This window comes from Neovison vison, chromosome 5 (assembly GCF_020171115.1).
Source record: "Neovison vison isolate M4711 chromosome 5, ASM_NN_V1, whole genome shotgun sequence".
NCBI classification, from domain to species: Eukaryota; Metazoa; Chordata; class Mammalia; order Carnivora; family Mustelidae; genus Neogale; species Neogale vison.
Window position 1 is genome coordinate 110,093,566 of NC_058095.1, and position 26,279 is coordinate 110,119,844.

The 26,279-nt window shown below is 35.0% G+C and overlaps 1 protein-coding gene across 2 annotated transcripts in view; it reads left to right on the forward strand.

The window, feature by feature from the left end:
• Positions 1–26,279, forward strand: part of ZC3H13 (zinc finger CCCH-type containing 13) — a 114,923-nt gene that overhangs the window by 28,871 nt on the left and 59,773 nt on the right. For both annotated transcript variants that reach the window (XM_044249752.1, XM_044249753.1), the window contains exons 5-8: positions 5,265–5,373; positions 14,825–14,964; positions 15,554–15,714; positions 24,418–24,615. In XM_044249752.1, coding sequence (XP_044105687.1) covers positions 5,265–5,373; positions 14,825–14,964; positions 15,554–15,714; positions 24,418–24,615 — 608 coding nt within the window. The remainder of the gene's footprint in view (positions 1–5,264; positions 5,374–14,824; positions 14,965–15,553; positions 15,715–24,417; positions 24,616–26,279) is intronic.

Below are 26,279 nucleotides of genomic sequence, written 5' to 3' on the forward strand. Positions count from 1 at the left end.
TCCCTCTCTCTCTGCCACATTCCCTGCTTGTTTGGGTGTGCCCATGTGCCTGCTCTCTCTCTCAAATAAAATCTTTAAAAAAAAAAAAAAAGAGGGGCGCCTAGGTGGCTCAGTGAGTTAAAGCTTCTGCCTTCGGCTCAGGTCATGGACCCAGGGTCCTGGGATTGAGCCCTGCGTCGGGCTCTGTGCTTGGCGGGGAGCCTGCTCTCCCCTCTCTCTACCTGCCTCTCTGCCTACTTGTGATCTCTCTCTCTGTCAAATACATAAAATCTTAAAAAAAAAAAATTTTTTTTAGTATTAACTGTCCCCTTCAGCACTATTATGGTTTATATACTTTGAGGGCCCTCCCACTACAGTATCCTGGGTAAGTGACAACAAACACATTTTAAATGCATTGCTGCTTTCTCAAAAATGCAAAATAGCAGCAAAAACAAAGAAACACTAACAGGGAATTGAAACCACGGATTAAGTAGCAAACTTGAAAGCTAGTGGTAACCTTGAAACTTTTATTAGTATTAGAACTGGTCAGAGAGTAGGGGGAGAGCTGTTGAATTGAAAGATGGAGTTGAAGAATTTATCCAGAATACAACACATCAAGACAGGGTTATAGAAAATGTTGAAGAGATTTTAAAACGTGAGGGAAATACTTAGAAAATTTGATGTACTTCTCAGTTGGAACTCCAGGAAAATATAGAATGTAGGAGAGTCAAAATTGAAAGAAATGGTGCTGTGAATTTTCTGTAATTGATGAGACAAAACTATAGCAGATACAGAAATCACAATATATATCAAATAGAATATTATTATGCAATTGCAAAATACCAGAGTTACAGAAAATATTAGAAATACCCCAAGAAAAAAGGCTCCTACAAAGGAGCAACAGATTGATATCAATAGAAACGGAAGCCAAAAGACAGTGGGATAATATTTCCAAAGTGCTAAAATAAATCTGTCAACCCATAGCTGTATACCCAGTGAAATTATTTTTCAAAAATGTAGATATAATACAGATATTTTCAAATAAAATTGAGAGCGTTGAGTACTAGGAGACCTTCATTAAGTAGAGAATATCTAAAAAGATACGTATCAGGAAGATAGCAAATGACCTTAGAAGGAGCGTCTGAAATGTGAATAATAGAGGTGAACAGAGAAAATGTTTACTGGGTTGGACAGTCTGTTTTGTATGGCCTTTGAAGTTGTGCAGAGTGTGGCCTTACACTTTGAAGAGGTAAGGTATACTACCAAAAGTGTAGTGTAAATTGCTTTAACTCCCTATAATCCATTCCATCACTTTTTCCTTTTGTATCTGCACTGTGTTTTGGGGGAATTGACCCTGGTTCACTGCTGGGGCCTGGTTAGTTTGATTCAGTCAAAGTAATCCCATTCTCCTTGGTAATTCAGTTGATTCAGGAACCAGGCCTAAATCATTTCTCCTGTGACCATTACCTTGGTTGGTCATATGGCTGAAGTTGGCCTAATCAGACTGAAGGAAAGAATTCTTATTTCGTGACTGAGGGAGAGGCACTTTGGGAGAACCTAGATGGCTTCTTCTTATGGTAAAAGAAATAAGGAGAAGTCAACATTAGGAATAGCAAAGCTGTAAGATTGGAAGAACACTAGAAAGTTTGATCTCTAATGATTTCAGTGTGTTATTAAATCACCAAGCCCTGAAGTTTTCTCTGTTTTATGTGAGATTATAATTTAAATTTACAGTTTATAAGCTTACAGCATCTTCTTTAAGCTCCACCTGAAACTTACCTGGCAAAGCAACTTAGACTTCATTAATACAAGTATAATTTCAGTTCTACACCAGGAGAAATAAAAGCCATATGCTGTATACTGCTCTGACAAGACTAGATTAATTTTAGTTACCACATTTTTTTGAAGTACATTGGTAAGTTAGTATGTCCAGGGAAGATGACAGAGTGAGGAAGAACCTGAAAATCCTGAAATGTTAAGATATGATTGATGTGAACTGTAGCTTTCTTTGGCCTGGTATGAGAAGATGCTGAAGAAATTTATTAATGCTGGTGTTCACATATTTAAAGGACTGTCGTGTGAAAGAAGTATTAGATTTATTTTTACATGATCTAGATGTCAGAACTGATTCTAATCAGGAAGAATTCTGGAAAGGTGTAAGAGTTGCGATCAGTATAAGAAAGAATGTTTTAATACTCAGAGCTGTCTGAAAATGGAGACAAAGGATGCAGCAGTGAAGAGCTGTCAGCAGAGATGTAGAGAGTGAATTTTTTTCCTGAAATTCTTCTAATAAGACTTTCATAACTATATAGTATTAAAAATTTTTCTACATAGGGCAAGAGGAGGTTGAATTACATTATTTACAAAGACCCCTAGCATTTAATTATTCTGGTTGCTAATCCAGTTGTTACAATACTGGTTTTCAAAACTTAACCTCAGTACTTATTTTTTAAAGTGCTTCTTTTTGGTAATGCCTGTTTACTATCTAAAAACAAAATTCATAATGAATATTATCTGTCCATACATAAAATGTTTAAGGAATAAATGTGAATGTAATATAAAGTGAAAATAAAGTTAAAGTCCACAGTCATTTATTACATTTCTGAAATCTAAGAAATTTTTAAAGCCAAAAATGTTTCCTAAGTTAGGCATAGATTTATTTGATAGCGTAACCTGATTTTAATTGACACGAGGCTAATTATAGTCTTTATCCAATTGGCAAATTCATGTTGTGCTGCAAAAATATTCGTGTGTTTGATCACAGGTGGTTTATCCAGACCCTGCTGGTGGTGTTACTTAATATACTTTGAAGTCCAAAAAAGTTCAGAATTCTTAAAATATCTCATTCCCAGCAGTACTGGCTGAAATATTTTAGTTCTTTAACAGATATTTCAACATGTACATCTTCTGGGATGGCTAATTTAGAATGCATAATAAAGTAATCAAACAGCCTAATTAATATGTTTGCATTTAAAAGAAATAAGATGACAAGCTGTCCTCTTCAAGAGGTGAGAGAGCAGGCCATGCTGTGCTACATGGAACAGGGAATACCGGACCCTGTTTATTTGAATATGATAAATGAGAAATAACTGACAAAGGAATAACATGCCTAACCAAATTATGCCTAAACATTGTTGAATTGGAAAAAATGGGGAAATGTGACATTTTAAAAAATGATCTGAGCTGCCTTAGTAATTGTTACCAAAATAATTCCTGTATTTTGATTGTGACAAAATATTAGAAAAAAATGTATCTTCTAACTTGAATGAGATTCCATTTTTATGAAAGCCTATATTCAGTGTCTAGTACTTAATAACAGGAGTCATATATGATTTCTGAGGACAGTATTAAAGTCATATTAAAAGACAAGAGCCTTAAAAAAAAAAAAAAAAAAGGACACCTCGGTGGCTCTCAGTTAAGTGTCTGCCTTCAGCTCAGGTCATGATCCCAAGGGTCCTGGAATGGAGTCTTGCATGGGCTTCTTGCTCAGTAGGGAGCCTGCTTCTCCATCTGCCTGCAGCTCCCCCTGCTTGTGTGCTCTCTCCTTTCTCTGACAAATAAAATCTTAAATAAAAAAGGGGGGGCAGCTTAAAATTACATAATTTTATTATATAGGGTGACTATTTTGAAATATTTATGTAAGTTATTAATGAAACTTATTAAGATGATTACATTTTTTGTTCTAAATCTTTAAAATATTCTCTTACACACTTGCAGGTTATTTTGCAGTATCAGCACTATGGCTCTGAAACCCTTTTTTTTTCAGCTAAATTAGTATTCAGATATTATGTGATACTTTGGGAAACAATATATTTTTCAGTAATTTGGAGATAACTTTCTATAAATTTTTGATATAACTTGTACTAATTTATATTTATAGTGAGTTTAATCCCCAGAATGTTCAAAAGTTGCATCGTGGGGGGGAGCATCTTGGTGGTGTAGTCAGTTAAGTGTCCAACACTTGATTTCAGCTCTGGTCTTGATCTCAGGGTCCTGAGTTCAAGCCCCACATTGGGCTCCACACTGGATGTGGAGCCAAAAAAAAAAAAAAGTTGCATGGGATATAGAATAGTTCATCACTGATAGTCTTTAGAATAGAACTAAAGAATAAAAATAGATCATGTTCCTTTTTTCCTTTTGATTTATGTATAAAGAGGATTAACCCTTCCTTCCTTCCCTTTCTCTGTTTCTTTCTCTCTCTCTCTCTCTTTTTGCCTCTTACCATTTTTCCATGGCTGGTTATACTCTTGTAGACTCTTTTATAATGACTTTTGTCCACCTTTATTGTTTTACGGCAGCCATGTATGTCATTAAGCAAGTGATAACAGCATGACTTTATACTTAAATATGTAAAATTAGGGGCAATTATAATTTATACTAGAGTTCTTTAAAAAGAAGACTTCACAGAGAAATTAATTTGTGTTTTAAGCAGCCCCCTTTTGTTTTTTATAATGCCCAGAAAGAACTTTTAACAATTAACCTTTTTGTGTTAGTTTGTTTTATAGGCAGGATTTAAGGTGTTAATAAAAGTGAGACACTGTGGTAGGAAGGTAACAATTCCATAACAATGGTTACTTTATTTTCTTGCCACTTAAAATGTTCGGAGGTTTTGTGTAATAGGATATTTCGTTAAATGTTATCAGCTGAATTACTACTGTCCTGTTTTGTCCATAGGGTGCTGTTAAACTTGGAATAAAATGTAGGTTTTCTGTTATTTAGCTTCAGTATAAGGACTAATTTGCCAACGTTTTAGCTGCCATTTTGGTTTTCTCAAAATAGGGAAAAATCTTTTTTAAAAAGCATTTATATACCAAATGAGTTTGGATTTATCTAGGCATATAGGGAAATGATGTTACATTAGTATATGACAAGTTTTAGATCAGTAATTCTTTTTGAGGGTCTACTATGAATAATGCAGCCATTTTTTAGTCCTTATTTAATATAGTCAATCCTTTTGTTTATTTTATGCATTTTGAATAGTTTTCCCCTAGAGACTTAGAAATACAAACTTGGTATGTTTTGGACTATCCAGCGCTTATTAGACATTTACATTGTATCTTGAAATCTCAGTGATTGATGCCTTCTTTTTACCACGTTGCTGTTCTTTAATAAAATAGTGCTCATTGCGGTGCTACACTAGAACTTGTCAGTTTTTCTACTTAGTGGGTGAGTGATTATCTGCAAAACAGATGAAAAAAGATGAGGCTAGAAATAGTCTGTATTATAGTAACTATCTCATAATTTTTTTAAATATAGTAATCTGTATGTATGTGTATAATTTTTAGAAAGAATCTTCAAGAGGGAGACATAGGGAAAAAGAAGACATAAAAATCACTAAGGAGAGAACTCCAGAAAGTGAAGAAGAAAATGTAGAATGGGAAACTAACAGAGATGGTGAGTTTTAAAAAATCTTTGTTTATATCATCAATTTATTGATTATTTACTTTGTAGATTTTGGGGGGCTTCAAAACACCTTTCATCTGTGATCTCCTTGTTGTTTCAGAATCATCTTACTGCCTTGTTTCTACCTTACTGAGTTAGAATACAGAAAATGGCATATGGTAGCGGAACAAAGGCAGAGAAAACTGTTCACTGCATTTTTCAACTTCCCCATCCTTTTTTCCTCCTAGAGCTATATTGGGCAGCATCACAGTCCTTTGAAATTGTATTATGTTTCTAAATCTTTTTAGTTCCTCAATACCAAGGTTAAAATTAAATCTAAATTTTGTTTGTTTCACATAAAATATTAAAATGAAATTTTTAAATCTTAAGGATCTGGGAAAATTGTTTCCAGGAAATTTTGTAGACTTTCATCTTTCAGAAGAAATCCAATTCGGATAATTGAGACCAGGGATTTGTTGATGAAAAATAGCAAAATCATCTTTGCATCATTGTCTTAACAAATTAGCATTTGTTTTCCACACCATGAATGTTCTCTCCTCTTCTTCACTTCTGTGACCTTCTGAAGGTGAGCACTATAGCCTCACACTATCAAATATAGAGAAAGAGAACTCATATTTGTTGAATGCTTTGGGTGTTCTGGGTATTTTAATATAATTTATGTAATTATTAATTCAGTAGCTTTGTTATTTTTCTTACAGATGACAAAACTAAAGGGTATACTAATTCAAGTGCCTTCCTTAGCAGTAAAATGAAAACTTAGACCAGGGGTTAAAAAAGAATAGCTTGTGGGCTAGCCACCTGTTTTTGCGAATAAAGTTTTGTTGGAACACACCCATACCCATTTGGTTACTTATTTTCTGTAGCTGCTTTTCAGCTACAGTGAATGAATAGACATCTGTGAGAGCCAAGAGCCTGTAAGCCTACAACATTTAGTGTTACATTTAAGAACAATCTCTGAGGATTTATATTCCCATATGTGAAAAGTGTGCTAACTGCCTCTCCAGTAATTTGAACATCAGTATTTTTTAAGGAAATCCATTCCATCTTGGGACAGTATTGTCTACTTAAAACTTACTCCTAAAAATAGATAAGAAACTTCCCTATGATTAGTTTATTGGACTTTCATAAGCCAATTTAACAACTCCTACAAAATAGCAGTAGAAGCAGCTAAAATGTTCCATCATATTTAATTAAGTAGTTAATATACTGAAATAAAATATTACAAAACTTTGTTAAAGATTGGACAGTGAACTTTTCCTAAGTGTGAAACGATGAACTCAACACATTGAGCATTCTTTTCATTTTAGTTATTTGTGGATAAAAATCACTCTGAAATGTACTGGATACTTCTTATCTTAAAAAAAAAAATTCTCTATTCCTGTTTAAAAGATTTGGGAAAGCCCAAGACAGTTCTCTCTTCGTTTTCATAATAGCTGTTTCAAACCCTCTCATAGTTCCTGTCTGCTCTTTACTGCGCAGAGTTGATGCAACTCACGACCCACTAACACCCTCAACTTCCTGCTACCATACTTCCAAATTAGTCTTCTTCCCACCCACCCCCCCGAACTTTACTATTTCCTCTTTGTTTCTGTGTAAGTAGCCTCCCTTCTGTATAAGGTTGTGTTTTCCTATATTCTGGATCTGATTTCCTTCTCCCTCTGCAGTCTTGTTCATTTAGCATACATTCTCTTTTGTATCTTTAACATATCTTTTCCTCTTCATGTGACTTTTCAGCCATCACCCTGCTTATCCCCACTTTACAACTAAATTCTTTTTTTTTTTTTTTAAGATTTTATTCATTTGACAGAGAGAGCACAAGTAGGCAGAGCGATGGGCAGAGAGAGAGGGAGAAGCAGGCTTCCCGCTGAGCAGAAAGACCCCAATGCAGGGCTCAATCCTAGGATCCTGGGATCATGACCTGAGCCAAAGGCAGTCACTTAACCAACTGAGCCACCCAGGCGCCCCTACAACTAAATTGTTGAGTAGTTCTGTACCTTACTGTCTTTCTTTTTCACCTCAGTATTTACTCAGTTTTCTGACCCATGTCTTCCCTAAAACTGTTCTTCAAAGTTACTAATAGCCTCCCCTTTGCTAAATAAATGAAGACTTCCTTGTTTCTCTTCTATAATCTCTCTGCAGCATTTGAGAGCCTTTGTCTTCCTAAAGTACTTGCCCCTTGGATTTCTTCTACCTCTCTATCCCTCTTCAGGTTTTCTGTCTTCCTTTGAAGCCCTTCAATCTTCCTACAGAGGTTCCTTATATTTTAACTATCTTTTAAATGTTTCCCAAGGCTTTGCTCTAGACTGTTATCTTTAAAAAAGAAAACCAAAATGATTTTACTACAAGAGGCTTTTATATACAAAATTCCTTTAAAAGGTGAGTAGATGCCTTTTATATAGTTTTACATGTAAAATATACACATGGCTATTTATTATCGTTTGTCTTGATTAGAACTAAAGGTTTTAGATATTTATCTCTCTATATTAAAAATAGGCTTGAAGGAATATTGATGAATGGATTTAGCCATCTCAGTCCCCAGATAATGAGACTGTGAACTAGTTTAACAGGCTTTCCTTCTACATTTTCAGTCTAAAGTGAATATCAATTTTAGCTAGACTCAGAAGATATTGCTCTATACCAATATTTCTCAAACTTTCTGGTCTTAGGACACTTTTTAGTTTTTTAAAGGATCCAGACAGCTTTTCTTCCTTCCTTCCTTCCTTTCTTTCTTTCTTTCAGATTTATTTATTTGAGAAAGGGGAAAGAGAAAGCGGGCACAAATAGAGGGCAGGGGGAGAGGAGGAGGAAGTCTTAAGCACATTCTTTGCTGAGTGTGGAACCCAATGGAGGACTCAGCCACCCTGAGGTCAGGACCTGAGCCAAAACCAAGAGTTGGATGTGTAACCAACTGCCCCCCACAAACAACTTTTGACCTGGTGGATTATCTGTTTCAATTCTTAACATATTAGAAATTGAATCTGAGAGGTTTTTTTTTTTGAGAAATTTTAAAAATATTTATTTAATGAACTTGGCTAACAATGACAGTAATAAACCTAGAATATACCTTTACAAAAAATAGATATGTTTTGCAAATTAAAAATAAAAGTTACATGGAGGAGCAATGTTTTACATGTTTTTGTAAGTCTTTTTAATATCTGGCTTAATAGAAGACATGGATTTTCCTATCTGCTTCTGCATTCAGTCTGTTAAGGATATTACATATTATGTGACTTTTGGGAAACTCCACTGTATACTCAGGAAAGGAAAAAAAAACAGTCAAATAATATAATGCTATAGAAATATTTTTTATCTTCTGAAACTCCCAGAATTATCTTGGGGTTCCCAAAAGTTCTCAGACTACTCTTTGAGAACCACTTGTTTCTAGAAGCAGCTTCTGCTGTCAGTTGTTTTCCCTTTGCCCAGCCACCTTTTCTCAATTTTAATTTTTCCCTCCAGATGAAACCATGCTTTTAGGGCATTATTAGCATCTATGTATTAATGACTCTAATATCTAGAGCTCTCAGTTAAGGATCTGTCAGTTGGATATCTCCATCTGAGTTCCTTATCTTAATAGTACCACTTTCCTACTAGGTTCCCCAAAGCCTGGGAATCATTATTTGATACTCCATCCCCTCAACCTAGACATTTATAGAGTTCTTACATTTCTGCCTGCTGAACAGCTTTCAGAACCATCTATTTTTCTACATGACTACTAATATTTTGGTTACTAAGATATTTGTTTATTGCCTTCAAATATATTTTACCAAAATAACCTGACCTCATGCCTTGAGGTTAATCTTATCTCCTAATTCATTCTCCACTTGAAAGTCAGAATAATCTTTAAAAAAATTTTTTTACTAAAATGTAGTATACATTCAGAAGAGCATATGATTCAATGTTCATGAACTTGTATAATCAGCACCCAAATCAATAAATAGAAAATTGATAGTATCCCGTCAGCCTCCTTTGCTCCCTTTCCACTCACTACCTCCCAACCCCCACCTCTCAAAGGTAATCCTGCCCTGATTTCTACCACCATCGGTTAGTTATTGTCTGTTTTTGAGCTATGTATAAATGGAATCTGTAGCAGTACTCTTTTTATGTTTAGCTTCTTTTACTTACAGTATATTTTTGAGATTAAACCGTATTTTTTACTGCACATATAGTTCATTGTTATTGCTATATAGTATTTCATTTATGAATATACCATAATTTATCCATTCTACTGTTGATAAACATTTGAGTAATTTCCAGTTTTGAGCTATTATGGCTTAAGTGCTATTACTATTCTTAATCATACCTTTTGCTAAGCATGTACCTACCCATTTCTCTTCAGTTTATGCCTGGGAGTTGCTGGGCCACAGAATTTGCCTATGTTCTTCTTTAGTAGATAATTTTTAAATGGTTGTTGTTTATTATATGGGTTTGTTTTTGTTTTTTTTTTATCTTAGCCATTCTGGAGGTGTGTGCTGGTATCTTATTGTGGTTTCAGTGTGCATTTCCCTAATGACTAATAAAGTTTCGAACTTTTTCGTATTTACTAATGAATGTATAATTTGTTTTATAAACTCTGTGTTCCAGGCTTGCCTGTTCTGTTGTATTACATGTTTTTAATTGTTGAGAATTCCTTTTATATTTTGGATATAAGATCTTTATTAGTTATATGTATTCCAGATTTCTTCTACTCTGTGAGTTGAAGAATGCTCTTATGAAAGAATAAATTGCTTCACTTCATTCCTCTCTTTAAAATCTGGATTACCTGGGGCACCTTGGTGGTTCAGTTGGTTGAGTGTCTGACTGTTGGTTTTGGCACAGGTTGTGATCTCGGGTCATGGGATGGAACCCCACCTTAGGCTCTGCACTTGGTGGGAGTCTGCTTGAGATTCTCTCTCCCTCTCGCTCCTCCTCTATCCCTCTACTTGCTGGGCATGTGCCTGCATATTCTCTCTGTCTCTCAAATAAATAAATAAAATCTTTTTAAAAAATTCGGATTTCCCATTTCCTTCAGGATCAAGTACAAATTCTTATCTTACGGAACTTTTCATTATCTGGTTGCTTCCTATATTTCCAACACCAGACCCCCAAGTCTGTGTTTTTTATTTGGTTACTTAAACTTCCTCTTATTTATTTATCATAGGGACTAGTGCAGTTACATAAAAAGCAAAAGTATCACTACAGGAGGAGAACATGTTTTGGTAATCTTAGAGATGGATACATTCTTCTGAAGTTAAGGCATAAAACCCAGAAGCCTTATTTGGGTACATAAAGATTTAAATTTTCTATATAACCAAACTGTAATTTAGTAATTAAAAGTATCACCATAAGAAAATATTTGACATGTGTAACATGTAAGAATATGGCAAAAAAACCCTACATAAACATAAAAGGAACTTCCACAAATACAAGAAAAAGATAGTCCAGTTTAAAAAATGGGCAAAAACCAAACATTAGATAATTCATAGAGGAAATAGAAGTGGTCAGTAAATGCTCAGGTTCACTACAGAAGAAAGCCAATGAAAATAAAAAGGTAGCCTTTTTCACTCATCAGACTGATAAAAATGAAAAGTACTAATATTATGAAGTGGGAGTTTCCATTGGTAAAATTACTTTTGAATGCACTTTGGCAATATTAAAATAAAATTATGCTCATCTTGATCCAACAAATCTAGTTTAAGAAATCTGTCCTAAAAAAATAAGCTACACTTGTGAATCAGGGAGGCTGTCAGAATGTTCATAGAAGTCTTATTTATAGAGCAAAATATTGAAAACAAACTGAATGTGTGTCAAGAGGGAACTGATTAAATAACTTATATGAAATGAAAATTTTATTAAATGCAAATGGTTGATCTCTGTGCATGACATAGATTTTTTTTTTTTAAGATTGTATTTGTTTTAGAGAGAGAATGAGTGCAAATGGTGGAAGGGGCAGAGGGAAAGAGGATCTCAAGCAACTCTGCACTGATTGTGGGGCCCATCAAGGGCTCCATCCCTGGACCCTGAGATCGTGACCCGAGCTGAAATCAAGAGTTGGCTGCTTAACCAGCTGAGCCACCCAGGCACTCCTGGAAAGATATTTCTATAGGGCAGTGTGTGTAGTTTTAGTACCATTATTTTAAAGGGCATTAAATATAAAAAGGTTTATTTTTATGCATATAGCACCAAACTAGTAACAGTGTTAACCACTGGAGTAAGGCTGACAGTGGGAGGAGTATAAGGGTATTTCATATTTTATCCTGATACTTAAGAATTAAGACATAACGTACATACACACATTTATTTATTTATAGAGATTTTATTTATCAGAGAGAGAGAGAGAGAGAGAGACAAAGCACAAGCAGGGGGGTGCAGCAGAGGGAGAGGGAGAAGAAGGTTCCCTGCTGACCTGGGCACCCGGCAAGGACTCTCTCTGAGGACCTGAGATCATGGCCTGAGCTGAAGGCAGACACTTAACCATCTGAGCCACCCAGGAGCCCTAAGAATTACGACTTTTAATAGTGAGAATATATATGTTAAAGACAAAAGGAAATACTTAAATATATATAGCCTTTAATTCATATACATATACTCTTTATATATCTATGATTATTTGCATAAAATGGATTACTGGAAATAAAATTGTTATATTAAAAGGAATGAATATTCTTAAGGCTTTACTAAATTACTTTCCAAGATAGATGTACTAGTTTACATTGTTACCTTCAGAGAATGAGCATACCTTTTATCTGTACCTTTGCTGATACCTAATATTATAATTAGAAAAAAATGACTCTTTAACACGTGAAAAAGCCATATTTATCTATCGTTTGCATTTTCTTCTTTTTGTGAATTACCTGTTTGTATCCTTTCTTGCTCATTCTCCTTTGAATCAATATGAACTCTATTTATAAATAATGTTGGGGCACCTGGGTGGCTTAGTTTGTTAAGCATCTGTCTTCAGCTAAGGCATGATCCCTGCCCTGTGGGGTGTCTGCTGCTCCCTCTCCCTCTGCCTGCTGTTCCGTCTGCTTATGCTCTCTCTCTTTGTCAAATAAATAAATGAAATCTTTAAAAAAAAAAAAAAGTGATGTCAACCTTATGTATTGTATATATTTTTCTATTATATACATTCTTAAAAATCTCTGCCTTATAAAATCTGCCATTCTAGTTACATTTAATATTTTTCTAATGACTTATACTAATCACCTACATGAATCAGTTTTTATTAGGCAATTATAATGATAACCTCAAGCTATAAGGTATGAGAGACATTTTCTAAATTTCTTAAATGGTTTCAGACTCATTTTTGTTTTGGGTTCCATTTTATGTTTTGTGCCTTCTCATTTTTCTTTTTTTGTCAGGAGACTATCAGTTGCATCATGCCTATTTTGTAGTTCAACTCTTAAAGGCTAGGAAAACATCTTCCTTTTGTTTATAATAGATAGCCATAAAATAAGAATAAGTGGCTTATCAGTGAAGACTTGAGAGCTTTCCCTCTAAACAAAATATATTAGTTATAGTACATTGATTTTAACTGTTCAGACTTAACGCCCTTATTAGGGTAGTTGGGAAGTGAAGACTGACAGTCAGCTTCTCATTTTTTTACATGTGTTCTATATTGGTATTTCCAGATAGCAGTTTTTAGAGGGGCACAGGACATTATTGATAATGCCTTTAAAAATGCTATAAATCATTCTTTGCAATTAATTATTCTTCCCTTTTTTTTCATTTTTTGTTTTTTTAAAAATAATTTTTATTATTTTTTTTAATAAACATATGATGTATTATTAGCCCCAGGGGTACAGGTCTGTGAATCGCCAGGTTTACACACTTCATGGCACTCACCTAGCACATACCCTCCCCAAAGTCCATAATCTCCCCTTTGTTTTATACATACTTAGTATTTAGTTATGAAATTTTTATCTGTTAATAATTTGAGAATACCATCAAATGGAATCTTTGACACTGTCTCTGGTACAAAGTATCAGAATGCACAATAATACTGAATATAGCCATTATTTATTTAATTAAATTTAGCATCCCTTGGGGTACCTGGTAGCTCAGTCAGTTCAGTGTCTACCTTCTGCTCAGGTCATGATCTTGGGTCCTGGGATAGAGCCCAGCAGGGAGTCGTCTTCTCCAGCTCCTTCTGCCCCTCCCTCCTGCTTGTGTGCTCTCTCAAATAAATAAAATCTTTAAAAAAAAAATTCAGTATCTCTAATCACTTTATCAAGTAAAAGTTTTATATCCTTAAATATTTAGTGATTGCTTTCTGACTGAAAAACGTGATTTAGTCTGTTTTATATATTTACTGAAAAATTGTCCTCATCTTCTGATATTAGCTGAGTAATCAATTTAGTTACACAGTTAAAGGCTATATAGCTACCCTCTTAGTTCCCAAGTATATAAATGGATGGTTGGCATTATAATGTATTTGGTCTGTGCCTGACAGGAATATTCATTTTCTTGTGCTTTTAAGCAGTCAAGTAGAACTACCTATCTTTGTTGTTTTTTAGTTCTTTTTTTTTGCCCCAGGTTAAGGAATGGTGACCTTTAGTGCCGAAAGTATAGTTTGATAGAAGGCACTTCAGTTCGGAAGCAGTGAAGCCCAGCACTGTCATGTGTTAGGATACGAGTCACTGAAATTCCTTCCTCTAGACATCTTGCATTATAGCAAGTGATATAGCAAGTGAGGACGAGAGGTTGGGTGGCAGTGCCAGTAGCCACTGAAAGCTTCTGGGTATTGTGATGAAATAGCTCTGTGTACCACTCTCTTTTTTCCCCCTTTAACCAGTCATCATATTTTTTTATGAAAAAGGTGAATGGAAATAAGGAAATGGTATCAGATCTGCTGATGGGCAGTTCTAATCTAAGGAACCTAGTACAAATCACCTGTAATGGAAATGGTACAGATCCTTCGGACATGAACTCATGTACACATTAGTATTGAAATTACCAGACTTTAGTTTTAGATACAAATCTGTTGTGTTACTAATAAAAAAGCAATGCGGAAGCAATGTAGGACACCTAATGTAACCTTCATTTAATACTAATGAATCCTTAAGAAAGTCAAGGAGATAATGAAATCACATCATATTCAGGATGAAATATTGAAGGCTTTGGTATCTCTAATAGTTAAAATTTACATGTGTGTTTTTAATTGTATCTTTTAAAAATCCTGTCTCCTAACCAAAATCCCAACCCCCAGGCAACCTAAAACCACTTTCAGAAAACCCAAGAATCTTAAAAATGTTTGGCTTTTCATAAAGAAATCAAAAGAAATCAACCATATTGATTTTAATCCTTTATAGAAACAATATATATTTCTTTTATCTTTGAGAAATTTGTTATTCTAATGAATGAATCTACCATTTTAATTTGTATAAAAAATTAGCAGAAAAAGTGCTCTAATTTTTGGTATAGATCATTCGTAGTTTTTGACAAGTAATGGAATTTTTTTTTAAAGATTCTGACAATGGAGATATTAATTATGATTATGTTCATGAGTTGTCATTGGAAATGAAGCGTCAGAAGATACAGAGGGAATTAATGAAGCTGGAACAAGAAAACATGGACAAGAGAGAAGAAATTATTATTAAAAAAGAGGTATGCTATTATTGAAATAAATGTTTGTAATTAGCATCAACATGGCTATTGATCAGAGAACTCATTAGCTGTCTTAAATTGCACTAGGATATTGATACACTGATTAAATTATATATCAACTACATATGTCAATCATTTAATCTTCTCATTACTCTGTTAGATGAAATATTTTTGCGTTCGAACAGGTGAAAAACTGAGATTTTGTTGCCTAGAGTCACCAGCTAATGTTAAATAGGATTTAAATCTATGTATGTCTGTTTTTTAGGCCTAAGCTATTTCTAGAACACTTGTTTATTTTCTAAAGAGTAGAGATACAACTCATTGGAATATAATTTTGATTTTTCTAAGGCGATTTTGAAGTTTTATCATTTTAGGTGGCTTTATTGATATTAGTATTATGTTAGGGCAGTTAATTATCATACTGGTTAAAAGCATGTGTTTAGGAGCCAGATTAATACATGGTATCTCTAGTAGCACTTAATATTTCTTCTAACGTTTGGTATGCTTTAAAAGCACCCACTTTGTTACCTGATTATACCAGCCATGATTGAAGGAGTTTCTGAATTGACTTACTGAATTCTTTTAAAAGGTTTCACCAGAAGTAATTAGATCAAAATTATCTCCATCACCTTCTCTAAGAAAATCAAGCAAATCTCCAAAGCGAAAATCAAGCCCTAAGTCATCATCTTCAGCAAGCAAGAAAGACAGGAAGACAGCTGCAGTATCCTCACCCTTGTTGGACCAGCAGAGGTCAGTAGGGTGGTAAATAATGCCAAAATGAAGTAGCTTTTTTTGAAATGATACTCAAAAGAATTAGTGGGTTACAGAAGGGTACTTAAAATATGTTAAATATTTAATGTAGATTTTTTTCTTCTAAGAAAAAGGTCAAAAGGGTTTCAATTTAAAAGAAGATTATACAGAACAATAAAACAGATGTCTGTGTCCCACCTACATATGCTTCAGAGCTTTTTATTTTTTAAGATTAAAGCACAATACATAGATATTCTCTCCTCCCCTCTTGAATTTGTTTTGATACTGGTGCATGTATGTTTATACTTTCATATATATTATTTTTATCTATTAATCTTACTACTTACATATTAAAGCTTTGCTTCTGCAACTTGCTTTTTCAGTTAACATTTTTTATATTTTATTCATATGTGTAGCCTTTTTTCATTTGAGTACTTACATTCTATATTTTTCTGTTATTGAACATTTAGGTTGTTTTCGGGTTTTCACTGTTAACAAGTTATACACAGTGAACATTCTTCTTGTCCTTGTGCATGTGGTTATGAGATTAGGTTCCTTATAGCCTGTACATAGCAGTATGAAGATATTAGAGTTATTCCAGTAGCCAGTTGAGGAAATAAAAATAGAAATGGGAAAATATGATTACATTGAGGCACTAAGAATAAGACAGAAGACAATTTTCCACTTAATGTCGATCTGTACTATTTAAATATTGTTGTAATTAAAGCGCATATACTAAATTTCTTCAAGAGAAAAACCCAAACCTCTTCCCAACATATGACCAGTTGGCAAACTGTCTATCTGAACCCACAAGGAAATTTCTGTCTTCTTCCTTTTAGTTTCTAGAAGTTTTAACCCTCTTTCAAAGACTCCAGGTACTTTCTGCCTAGATTATTATATCCTACTAACTGTATTTATTTTATCCAATGTCCACTCCCTTACTCTCATAAACATTTTATTTTCAACCCCAGCTGATTCATTTTACAGAGAAATCTTGTGAGAGAAATCCTGAAAGAGCAATTCTGATTAATATACTATGCCATTGAAAAACTCTGAATTTCCATTCTGTTGAATAAAATTCAGATTCTATTTTTTAAACATTTTATTTATTTATGAGAGAGCCTGTGCATGTGCATGCGTGATCTGGGGGTAGGGGGAACATCAGAAGGAAAGCAGACTCCCTGCTGAGCAGGGAGCCCAATGAACGGCAATGTCCCAGGACCCTGAAATCATGACCGGAGCTAAAGTCAGAGGCTTAACTGACAGAGCCACCTGGGTGCCCTAAAATTTAGATTCTTTAAAATGACATTTATACTTTGATCTTTTCAGTCTTGTGAATATTTTTGTCTAGTTTTCTTTCTCCTCTCTTCCATCTTCAGTTCTTCAATGTCTAGCTCAAATTCTGTCTTTCCATTAAGTTTTCCATTTCTTTTTATTGAACATAACTTCTGTTCCTTTGCATATCAGATTTTATTTATACCTCTCCTAATATTACTGTTTGTATCGTATTTTATCTGTGGCATACATATTTTAGAACCTCTGTTAAATTTAATCTCCTTGAAGATTGGGATCTTGATGGTTCATTGTTTTTTCTGAGCTTTGCATTATAAAAAGGCACTCTGTAAAGTTGACTTGATCCTCTCCTTTGCTTCTGGGATTGAGTAAATGTGGCAAAGAAATAGGAAGGAGTGAACTATAGAGTGGTGTGATCCACTCCGTTTGTTGTTAAATAACTATCCCTCAGTTCCATCCATTTCTGGAAAAAAAAATAAATAAAAATAACAAAAAACCAGCATATCAGAATTACCCTTTTTTTGTTTTCTTGTCCTTTCTATTCGTAAAAGCATTGAAATTTAATCTCTAGAAAGTTTTGTTAACTGTTTAGACGAAGGGTTAGTTTCATCTTGTTATTTTTCATATAGTGTTCTTTATTAGTAATTCATTTATCCTCTTAGTATTTAGCAGGAATAATTACTCACCTTGATTTAACTACTGTATTTCTTTTTTTTTTTCCCAATTTATTTATTTTCAGAAAAACATTGTTCATTATTTTTTCACCACACCCAGTGCTCCATGCAAGCTGTGCCCTCTTTAATACCCACCACCTGGTACCCCTACCTCCCACCCCCCCGCCACTTCAAACCCCTCAGACTGTTTTTCAGAGTCCATAGTCTCTCATGGTTCACCTCCCCTTCCAATTTACCCAAATTCCCTACTCCTCTCTAATGCCTCTTGTCCTCCATGCTATTTGTTATGCTCCACAAATAAGTGAAACCATATGATAATTGACTCTCTCTGCTTGACTTATTTCACTCAGCATAATCTCTTCCAGTCCCGTCCATGTTGCTACAAAAGTTGGGTATTCATCCTTTCTCATGGAGGCATAATACTCCATAGTGTATATGGACCACATCTTCCTTATCCATTCATCCGTTGAAGGGCATCTTGGTTCTTTCCATAGTTTGGCTACTGTGGCCATTGCTGCTATAAACATTGGGCTACAGATGGCCCTTCTTTTCACGACATCTGTGTCTTTGGGGTAAATACCCAGGAGTGCAATTGCAGGGTCATAGGGAAGCTCTATTTTTAATTTCTTGAGGAATCTCCACACTGTTCTCCAAAGAGGCTGCACCAACTTGCATTCCCACCAACAGTGTAAGAGGGTTCCTCTTTCTCCCCATCCTCTCCAACACATGTTGTTTCCTGTTTTGTTAATTTTGGCCATTCTAACTGGTGTAAGGTGATATCTCAATGTGGTTTTAATTTTTTTTTTTTAAAGATTTTATTTATTTATTTGACAGAGAGAGGGATCACAAGCAGGCAGAGAGGCAGGCAGAGAGAGAGAGGAGGAAGCAGCCTCCCTGCTGAGCAGAGAGCCCGATGCGGGACTCAATCCCAGGACCCTGAGATCATGACCTGAGCCAAAGGCAGAGGCTTTAACCCACTGAGCCACCCAGGCGCCCAATGTGGTTTTAATTTGAATCTCCCTGATGAGCATTTTTTCATGTGTCTGATAGCCATTTGTATGTCTTGATTGGAGAAGTGTCTGTTCATATCTTCTGCCCATTTTTTGATGTGTTTGTCTGTTTCGTGTGGGTTGAGTTTGAGGAGTTCATTATAGATCCTGGATATCAACCTTTTGTCTGTACTGTCATTTGCAAATATCTTCTCCCATTCCGTGGGTTGCCTCTTTGTTTTTTTGACTGTTTCCTTTGCTGTGCAGAAGCTTTTGATTTTGATGAAGTCCCAGAAGTTTATTTTCGCTTTTGTTTCCTTTGCCTTTGGAGACGTATCTTGAAAGAAGTTGCTGTGGCTGATATCGAAGAGATTACTGCCTATGTTCTCCTCTAAGATTCTGATGGATTCCTGTCTCACGTTGAGGTCTTTTATCCATTTTGAGTTGATCTTTGTGTATGGTGTAAGAGAATGGTCGAGTTTCATTCTTCTACATATAGCTGTCCAGTTTTCCCAGCACCATTTATTGAAGAGACTGTCTTTTTTCCACTGTATATTTTTTCCTGTTTTGTCGAAGATTAATTGACCATAGAGTTGAGGGTCCATATCTGGGCTCTCTACTCTGTTCCACTGGTCTATGTGTCTGTTTTTATGCCAGTACCATGCTGTCTTGGTGATCACAGCTTTGTAATAAAGCTTGAAATCAGGAAAGGTGATGTCGCCAGCTTTATTTTTGTTTTTCAACATTTCCTTAGTGATTCGGGGTCTCTTCTGATTCCATACAAATTTTAGGATTATTTGCTCCAGCTCTTTGAAGAATGCCGGTGGAATTTTGATCGGAATGGCATTAAAAGTATAGATTGCTCTAGGCAGTATAGACATTTTAACAATGTTTATTCTTCCGATCCAAGAGCATGGAATGGTCTTCCATCTATTTGTGTCTTCTTCAATTTCTTTCATGAGTGTTCTGTAGTTCCTCAAGTACGGATCCTTTACCTCTTTAGTTAGGTTTATTCCCAGGTATCTTATGGTTCTTGGTGCTATAGTAAATGGAATCGATTCTCTAATTTCCCTTTCTGTATTTTCATTGTTAGTGTATAAGAAAGCCACTGATTTCTGCACATTGACTTTGTATCCTGCCACGCTGCTGAATTGCTGTATGAGTTCTAGTAGTTTGGGGGTGGAGTCTTTTGGGTTTTCCATATAAAGAATCATGTCATCTGCGAAGAGAGAGGGTTTGACTTCTTCATTACCAATTTGGATACCTTTTATTTCTCTCTTAACTACTGTATTTCTTGTAGTCTAAGATGTTGTTGACTTTAACATGCACCATTAATTTAGTAATTGAAGTAGAAGGGCTTGGAAAACAGTACGGTAGAGGCACAAGGAAAACACTGAATTGAGTATAGCATTTTCTTAGCCAAGCAGTTTATGTTGTGTGGAGTGTGTCAGATCATCAGCTTCTGGTTTCATTTGTTGAATCATACTGTAAGCTGTATGAAGGCATATTAAGCAAAAAGTAAGGATTGGAATTTCAGCTAAAACTCAGTAGGTTGTTGGAGCAATGCCAGTAAGTCAGCTGAGGTGACAATCAGGTAAATAGACTCCTTGGTCTTACATTGTTATCATATTGAGTAGGCACTGTAATTACAGACAAATTGAAATTCATACTTCTTCCTGAAAGCTGGCAGTTTTATATGATATTTATTGTGAGATGTGTCCTGATAGCAAGCTTTAGGCTATTATGTGAGATGCAGTGTGGCTTAGAATCAGCAAATGTATTATGTGTTCTGTCCATCTATACTGTTTCGCAGTTTTTATTAAGTAAATTTTTCTTTATAACTCTTTGTACGAAGATGTACAAAGTAGGTTAAAAGCTGTTCAAAAGAAGTAGTTTTGAGGAGAGAGAAAGAAAGGATCTAAAAATGGTCAAAGTAGCTAATTGAGCTCTATGTCACAAATGGGAAGTAGGCTCTGCGTCATTAAAGAATAATCAGTTGACTTAAAAAAATGTTGAAAGATCTTGTTGACTTCCGAATGTCCAAAACCAGTTTGGATCTCTGTGGTTGGAAGGCACTTAAACCCGATATTGTAACATAATGTGATTTCCAACTACATATATTTTTGAAGATAATGTGAAGAAATTCTGTATTTCAGTGAATATGTTTGTGTAATCCTAGTTGTTTTAATAGGGGTGTTTCAGATTAATATGTTGCTCTCCTATACATAGAGATTCAGTAACCTAGTCTCCTTATGACATGGCTTCACTTGGGGTTTTGTGGACACCAAAAAAATGGAACATACAAAGAAAAAAATTAATTAGAGTATTGCTCTTACTTGGCTGAACAGTTTATAATTAGTTGCCTGGAGTATGAGAGTCTTTTAATAGTTAGGGCTGGAAGTGGTATATATCACTTCTACTCACATTTTTTGGCCAGAACTTGGTCACTTGGCCATACCCAATTTCAAAAAAGTCTAGACAGTATGGTTCAACAGTGTGCCAGGGACAAAATTTAGTAAACAGCTAGTTAGTCTCTATCACAGGAAGTAACATGAAAATAGTTTGTATCAAGAATTCCTCTATTATTTTATCTTTAAAATAATTTTTTGATAGTGACTACTGTTTTTGTCTTTTAAGTGGAAAAATATTTAGAAATTCAGGCATTTATCACTTACTGTTAGATACATTAAAAATTTGAGTTATCTCATAAATATGTAAAGAGATATGTGGCTATGTTTCATAGCAGGAGACAAAGGTGAAAAAAGATTTGATCATACTTTAGTAATTTCTAACTTGCTATGTAGCTAACCTTATCTATGATAATAAGAAATAGGAATAAGGATTAAGAGCTAAATTTTCTGAATGCCCACAGAGTCCATTGATTTTATACTTTTATCTTTTTAAAATTTTACCAGCAGTTTTGAAGAAGATCTCTATTACCTTTTTATAGCTAAGGAATCAGATTAGAGACCTCAAGGTTACAGGAAGTAAGTTCTAGGATACAGACTTAGGTCATCATTTATAAAGACTAATAGTGAAATGAGTAGCTGGTGAAAACTTACCAGATATATGAGGGCTGCTTCAAAACTCAGCACCAGACTGAACAGTGTTGGAGAACACAAAAACAAATTTAAATAATAAATTCATAATTTTAGTACAATTTGAGAGAATGATTGCATTGAGAAGATGAGACCAGTTGACATGAAAATTAAAGCAATCTGTGAACAAGATATTTTGGGAAGAAAAACAATTTTTTTCTTTTTTTTTAAAGATTTTATGTATTTATTTGACAGAGAGAAATCACAAGTAGATGGATAGGCAGGCAGAGAGAGAGAGAGGGAAGCAGGCTCCCTGCTGAGCAGAGAGCCCGATGCGGGACTCGATCCCAGGACCCTGAGATCATGACCTGAGCCGAAGGCAACAGCTTAACCCACTGAGCCACCTAGGCGCCCAGAAGAAAAACAATTTTTAAAAAAACTGAAAATACGGGCACCTGGGTGGCTCAATGGGTTAAGCCTCTGCCTTCGGCTCAGGTCATGATCCCAGGGTCCTGGGATCGAGCCCTGCATCGGGCTCTCTGCTCAGCAGGGAGCCTGTTCCCCCCTCTATCTCTGCCTGCATCTTTACCTACTTGTGATCTCTCTGTGTGTCAAATAAATAAGTAATATCTTTAAAAAAAAAAAACCAAAAAACTGAAAATGGGGCCCCTGGGTGGCTCAGTCAGTTAAGGGGCTGCCTTCGGCTCAGGTCATGATCCCAAGGTCCTGGGATTGAGCCCCACATCAGGCTCCCTGCTCAGTGGAGAGCCTGCTTCTCCCTGTCACGCTGCCTGCCACTCTGCCTACTTGTGCTCGCTCTCTCTCAAATAAAAAAATAAAATTTCAAAAAAAAAAGAACAGGGCGCCTGGGTGGCTCAGTGGGTTAAGCCGCTGCCTTCGGCTCAGGTCATGATCTCGAGGTCCTGGGATCGAGTCCCACATCGGGCTCTCTGCTCAGCAGGGAGCCTGCTTCCTCCTCTCTCTCTCTCTCTCTCTCTCTGCCTGCCTCTCTGCCTACTTGTGATCTCTGTCTGTCAAATAAATAAATAAAATCTTTAAAAAAAAAAAAAAGAACAACTGAAAATAGTAGAATAATGAGACTGCTGAATTATTTGGAACAAGTAGAATGAGTGCTGCTTCAAGGAATTACTGAATTTGAAGACATATTTAAGATTGGGAAACAAAAGGAGAGAGAGAAATAATTTTAAAAAATAAGACATGGATGAGAAATCCAGGAGATGTGGTTAACTATAATAAAGCTAACCAGAGAGGCTTGGGCTATTTGGAGAATTGATAAAAATTTTTTAAAAATTGAACTGAAAGACTTAAGGATTTGGGGTTGAAATGGTTCACTGAGTTCTGGAGAAGCTAAAAAAAGAAAACTAGTTATATCTTGGTGCAATTTTTTAATTTCTAAGGAAGAACGTCTTGTAATCATCCCAGCTGAAAAACTGGGTGTAACATGCATGGGGAAAAAGAAATGAGCTCTCTTTGTATTTTTCATCTGCAACACCAAATCTTATAAAATATTATAACAATATTTGTAGAGCTTTGAGGAGAAAGTATATTAACACCAAAGTGCTATTATATTCAGTCAAATGATGACAGATCTGAGGTAAGGACAGACAATTTTGGATATATAAGAGGTCAGAGTTATACCATTTGAATAAAATTATTTAAAGTGTCAAATTAAAGAGGAGATTTTATACCCAGTAATCACTTCCAGGTAGGTTAAATGTGAAAGATCAAATTCCCAAATTTTAGGGGGGTGTTTTTGTAATCTTAGAGTTGAAGAGGATTTCTCAAATAAGACTTAAAAGATTTAAATGAATGTTTACTAACAGTGTTTAGGATTTGATTTATAGATGATGTAATTTTGTGTTCTTTATCATAAAACATGGAGGCCACCTAAAAAATTTACCAATCTGAAACCATTTAAAGAAGTTATGGAGTGTATCTATTTGATGAAATTTGAGAGTCTATAAAAATAATTATCTGCATCTGTTTTTTGTCATAGAAAAGATACCCATGCTATGTTTAGTACAAAAACTTTAATAAAACATAATATAATTGGGGGAGGGAGAAGTGACATAGAAAAAGTGTGGGCCTATATCCAAGATGTTAACAAGGGTTAGTCTTGAGTAGTGGAATTATACGTGATTTTTATTTTTTTCATCTACTTTTCTATATAAGCTTACGAAAAATTCAGTTCATGCAGTTATCTTGTTATCATTTCTATTTCTGAAAGAATCTCTTCCTATTCCACCTCTTTCTCAAAGACCTACCCTTTAAAATTACTAATAAGTAGCAAGTTAAATTAATTACTTGCTCATTTCTGTGTTTTTTCCTAGATAGTGATTACTAATTAATAAGATAGTAAAAGGTGAGGAATGCTACCATTTTTTAAAATGTGCTTTATTGGGGCACCTGGGCGGCTCAGTGGGCTAGGCCTCTGCCTTCAGCTGAGGTCATGATCTCAGGGTCCTGGGATCAAGCCCCACATCGCATCGGGCTCTCTGCTCAGTGGGGAGCCTGCCTCCCGCCCCCACTTCCTGCCTCTCTGCCTACTTGTGATCTCTCTGTCAAATAAATAAATAAAATCTTAAAAAAAAAAAAAACCTAAAATGTGCTTTATTAAAATGAAAAAATACCCATGTGACCTTCCAAAAGTATTTGGACCTCTAATGATAGCTTTGTATTTACCTTCAGGAATTCAAAAGGCAACCAGAGTAAAAAGAAAGGACCTCGAACTCCTAGTCCACCCCCTCCTATACAGGAAGATATTGTTCTGGGGAAAAAATATAAAGAAAAGTATAAAGTAAAAGACAGAATAGAAGAAAAACCAAGAGATGGAAAAGACAGAGGACGAGATTTTGAAAGACAAAGAGAAAAAAGAGACAAGCCAAGGTAAGTAGGATTGTATGTTTTTAACAATCTTACTTTTGTAGAATTTAAAATACTTATTTTTCAGAAGCTTTTTTTCAGGCATTACCGTAGTAGATTTTTTAGTGTTTTAAAACTCTGTGTATGTGTTATTTAATAATTCCCATATCGAGTTAGGGATAATTCAATAAACATTACCTTAAACATTGTAAAATAATGAAATTTTTTATCTTAATCATTTTAAAGTGTACAGTTTAATAATATTAAGTATATTCACATTGTCATGAAATAGATCTCCAGAACTTTTTCATCTTGTGCATCTGAAATTCATCCCTTCCCCTCCTCCCCCAGCTCCCCAACCTTTAGTAACCACTATTCTACTTCCTGTTTCTATGGATTTGACTTCTTTAGATACCTCATATAAGTGGAACTATTTTGGGTTTTTGTGACTGGTTTATTTCATTTGGCATAATGTCTTCAAAATTCACCTATGTTTAGCATGTGACAGGATTGCCTTGCTTTTTACAGCTGAATGGTATTCTGCTGGCTGTATATCCATTCCCCTGGTGGACCTATGGGTTACTTCCACCTCTTGGCTATTGCGAATAGTGCTGTGATAAGCATAGGTGTTTAGGTATCTCTTTAAGACCCTTCTTTTGATATTTTTCAATATATATTCAGAAGTGAAATTCCCGGATAATATGATAGTTATGATAGTTCTGTTTTTACTTTTTGAGGAAATTTCACACTGTTTTCCATACCAGTTGCTTTGTTTTACAATCCCACCAGCAGTGTACAAGGGTTTCAGTTTCTCCATATCCTCACCAGTACTTGTTATTTTCTGGTTTTTTTGGACAGTAGCCATCCTAATAGGTGTGAGGTGTTATCTTACTATGGTTTTAATTTGGTGTTTCACTGATGATTGGTGATGTTGACCATCTTTTCATATGTTTTTTGGTCATTTGTGTATCATCTTTGGAATAATGTCTTTTAATGGAGTTATTTGATTTTTTGTTCTTGAGTTTTAGGAATCTATTATATATTCTGGATATTAACCCCGAATCAGATATGTAATTTGTATTTTCTCCCTTTTCATAGGTTGCCTTTTCATTCACTCTGTTGATAATGTCCTTGATGCACAAAAGGTTTTAAGTTTGTTGTGATACCATTTGTCTATCTTTGTTATTGTTGCCTGTACTTTTGGTGTCATTTCCAAAATATCATTGCCATCTCCAGTGTTATAAAGATTTTCTCCTAAGAAGTTTTATAGTTTTAGATCTTACACTTAGGTTTTTAGTCCCTTTGAAGTTAATTTTTGTACATGGTGTAAGATAAGGCTCCAATTTCATTTTTTTGCATGTAGATAACCAGTTTTCCCAGCACTGTTTTTAGAAAACACTGTCTTTTCCTCATTGAGTGGTCTTGGTACCCTTGTTGAATATCATTTGGCAGGGATTTATTTCTAGACCCTCTGTGGTACTCCACTGGTCTGTCTTTATGCCGGTCTCACACTGTTTTGATTACTTAGCTTTCTGAGTAATCCTTTTTTAAACTGAGGAAGTGTGAATTCTCTCATTTTGTTCTTCTGTATGAAAATTATTTTGGCTTCTTAACATGTCCCTTTAAATTCTGATCAATTTTTGGATGAATTTTTATATTTTTTTACCAAAAATGCCGTGGGATTTCAA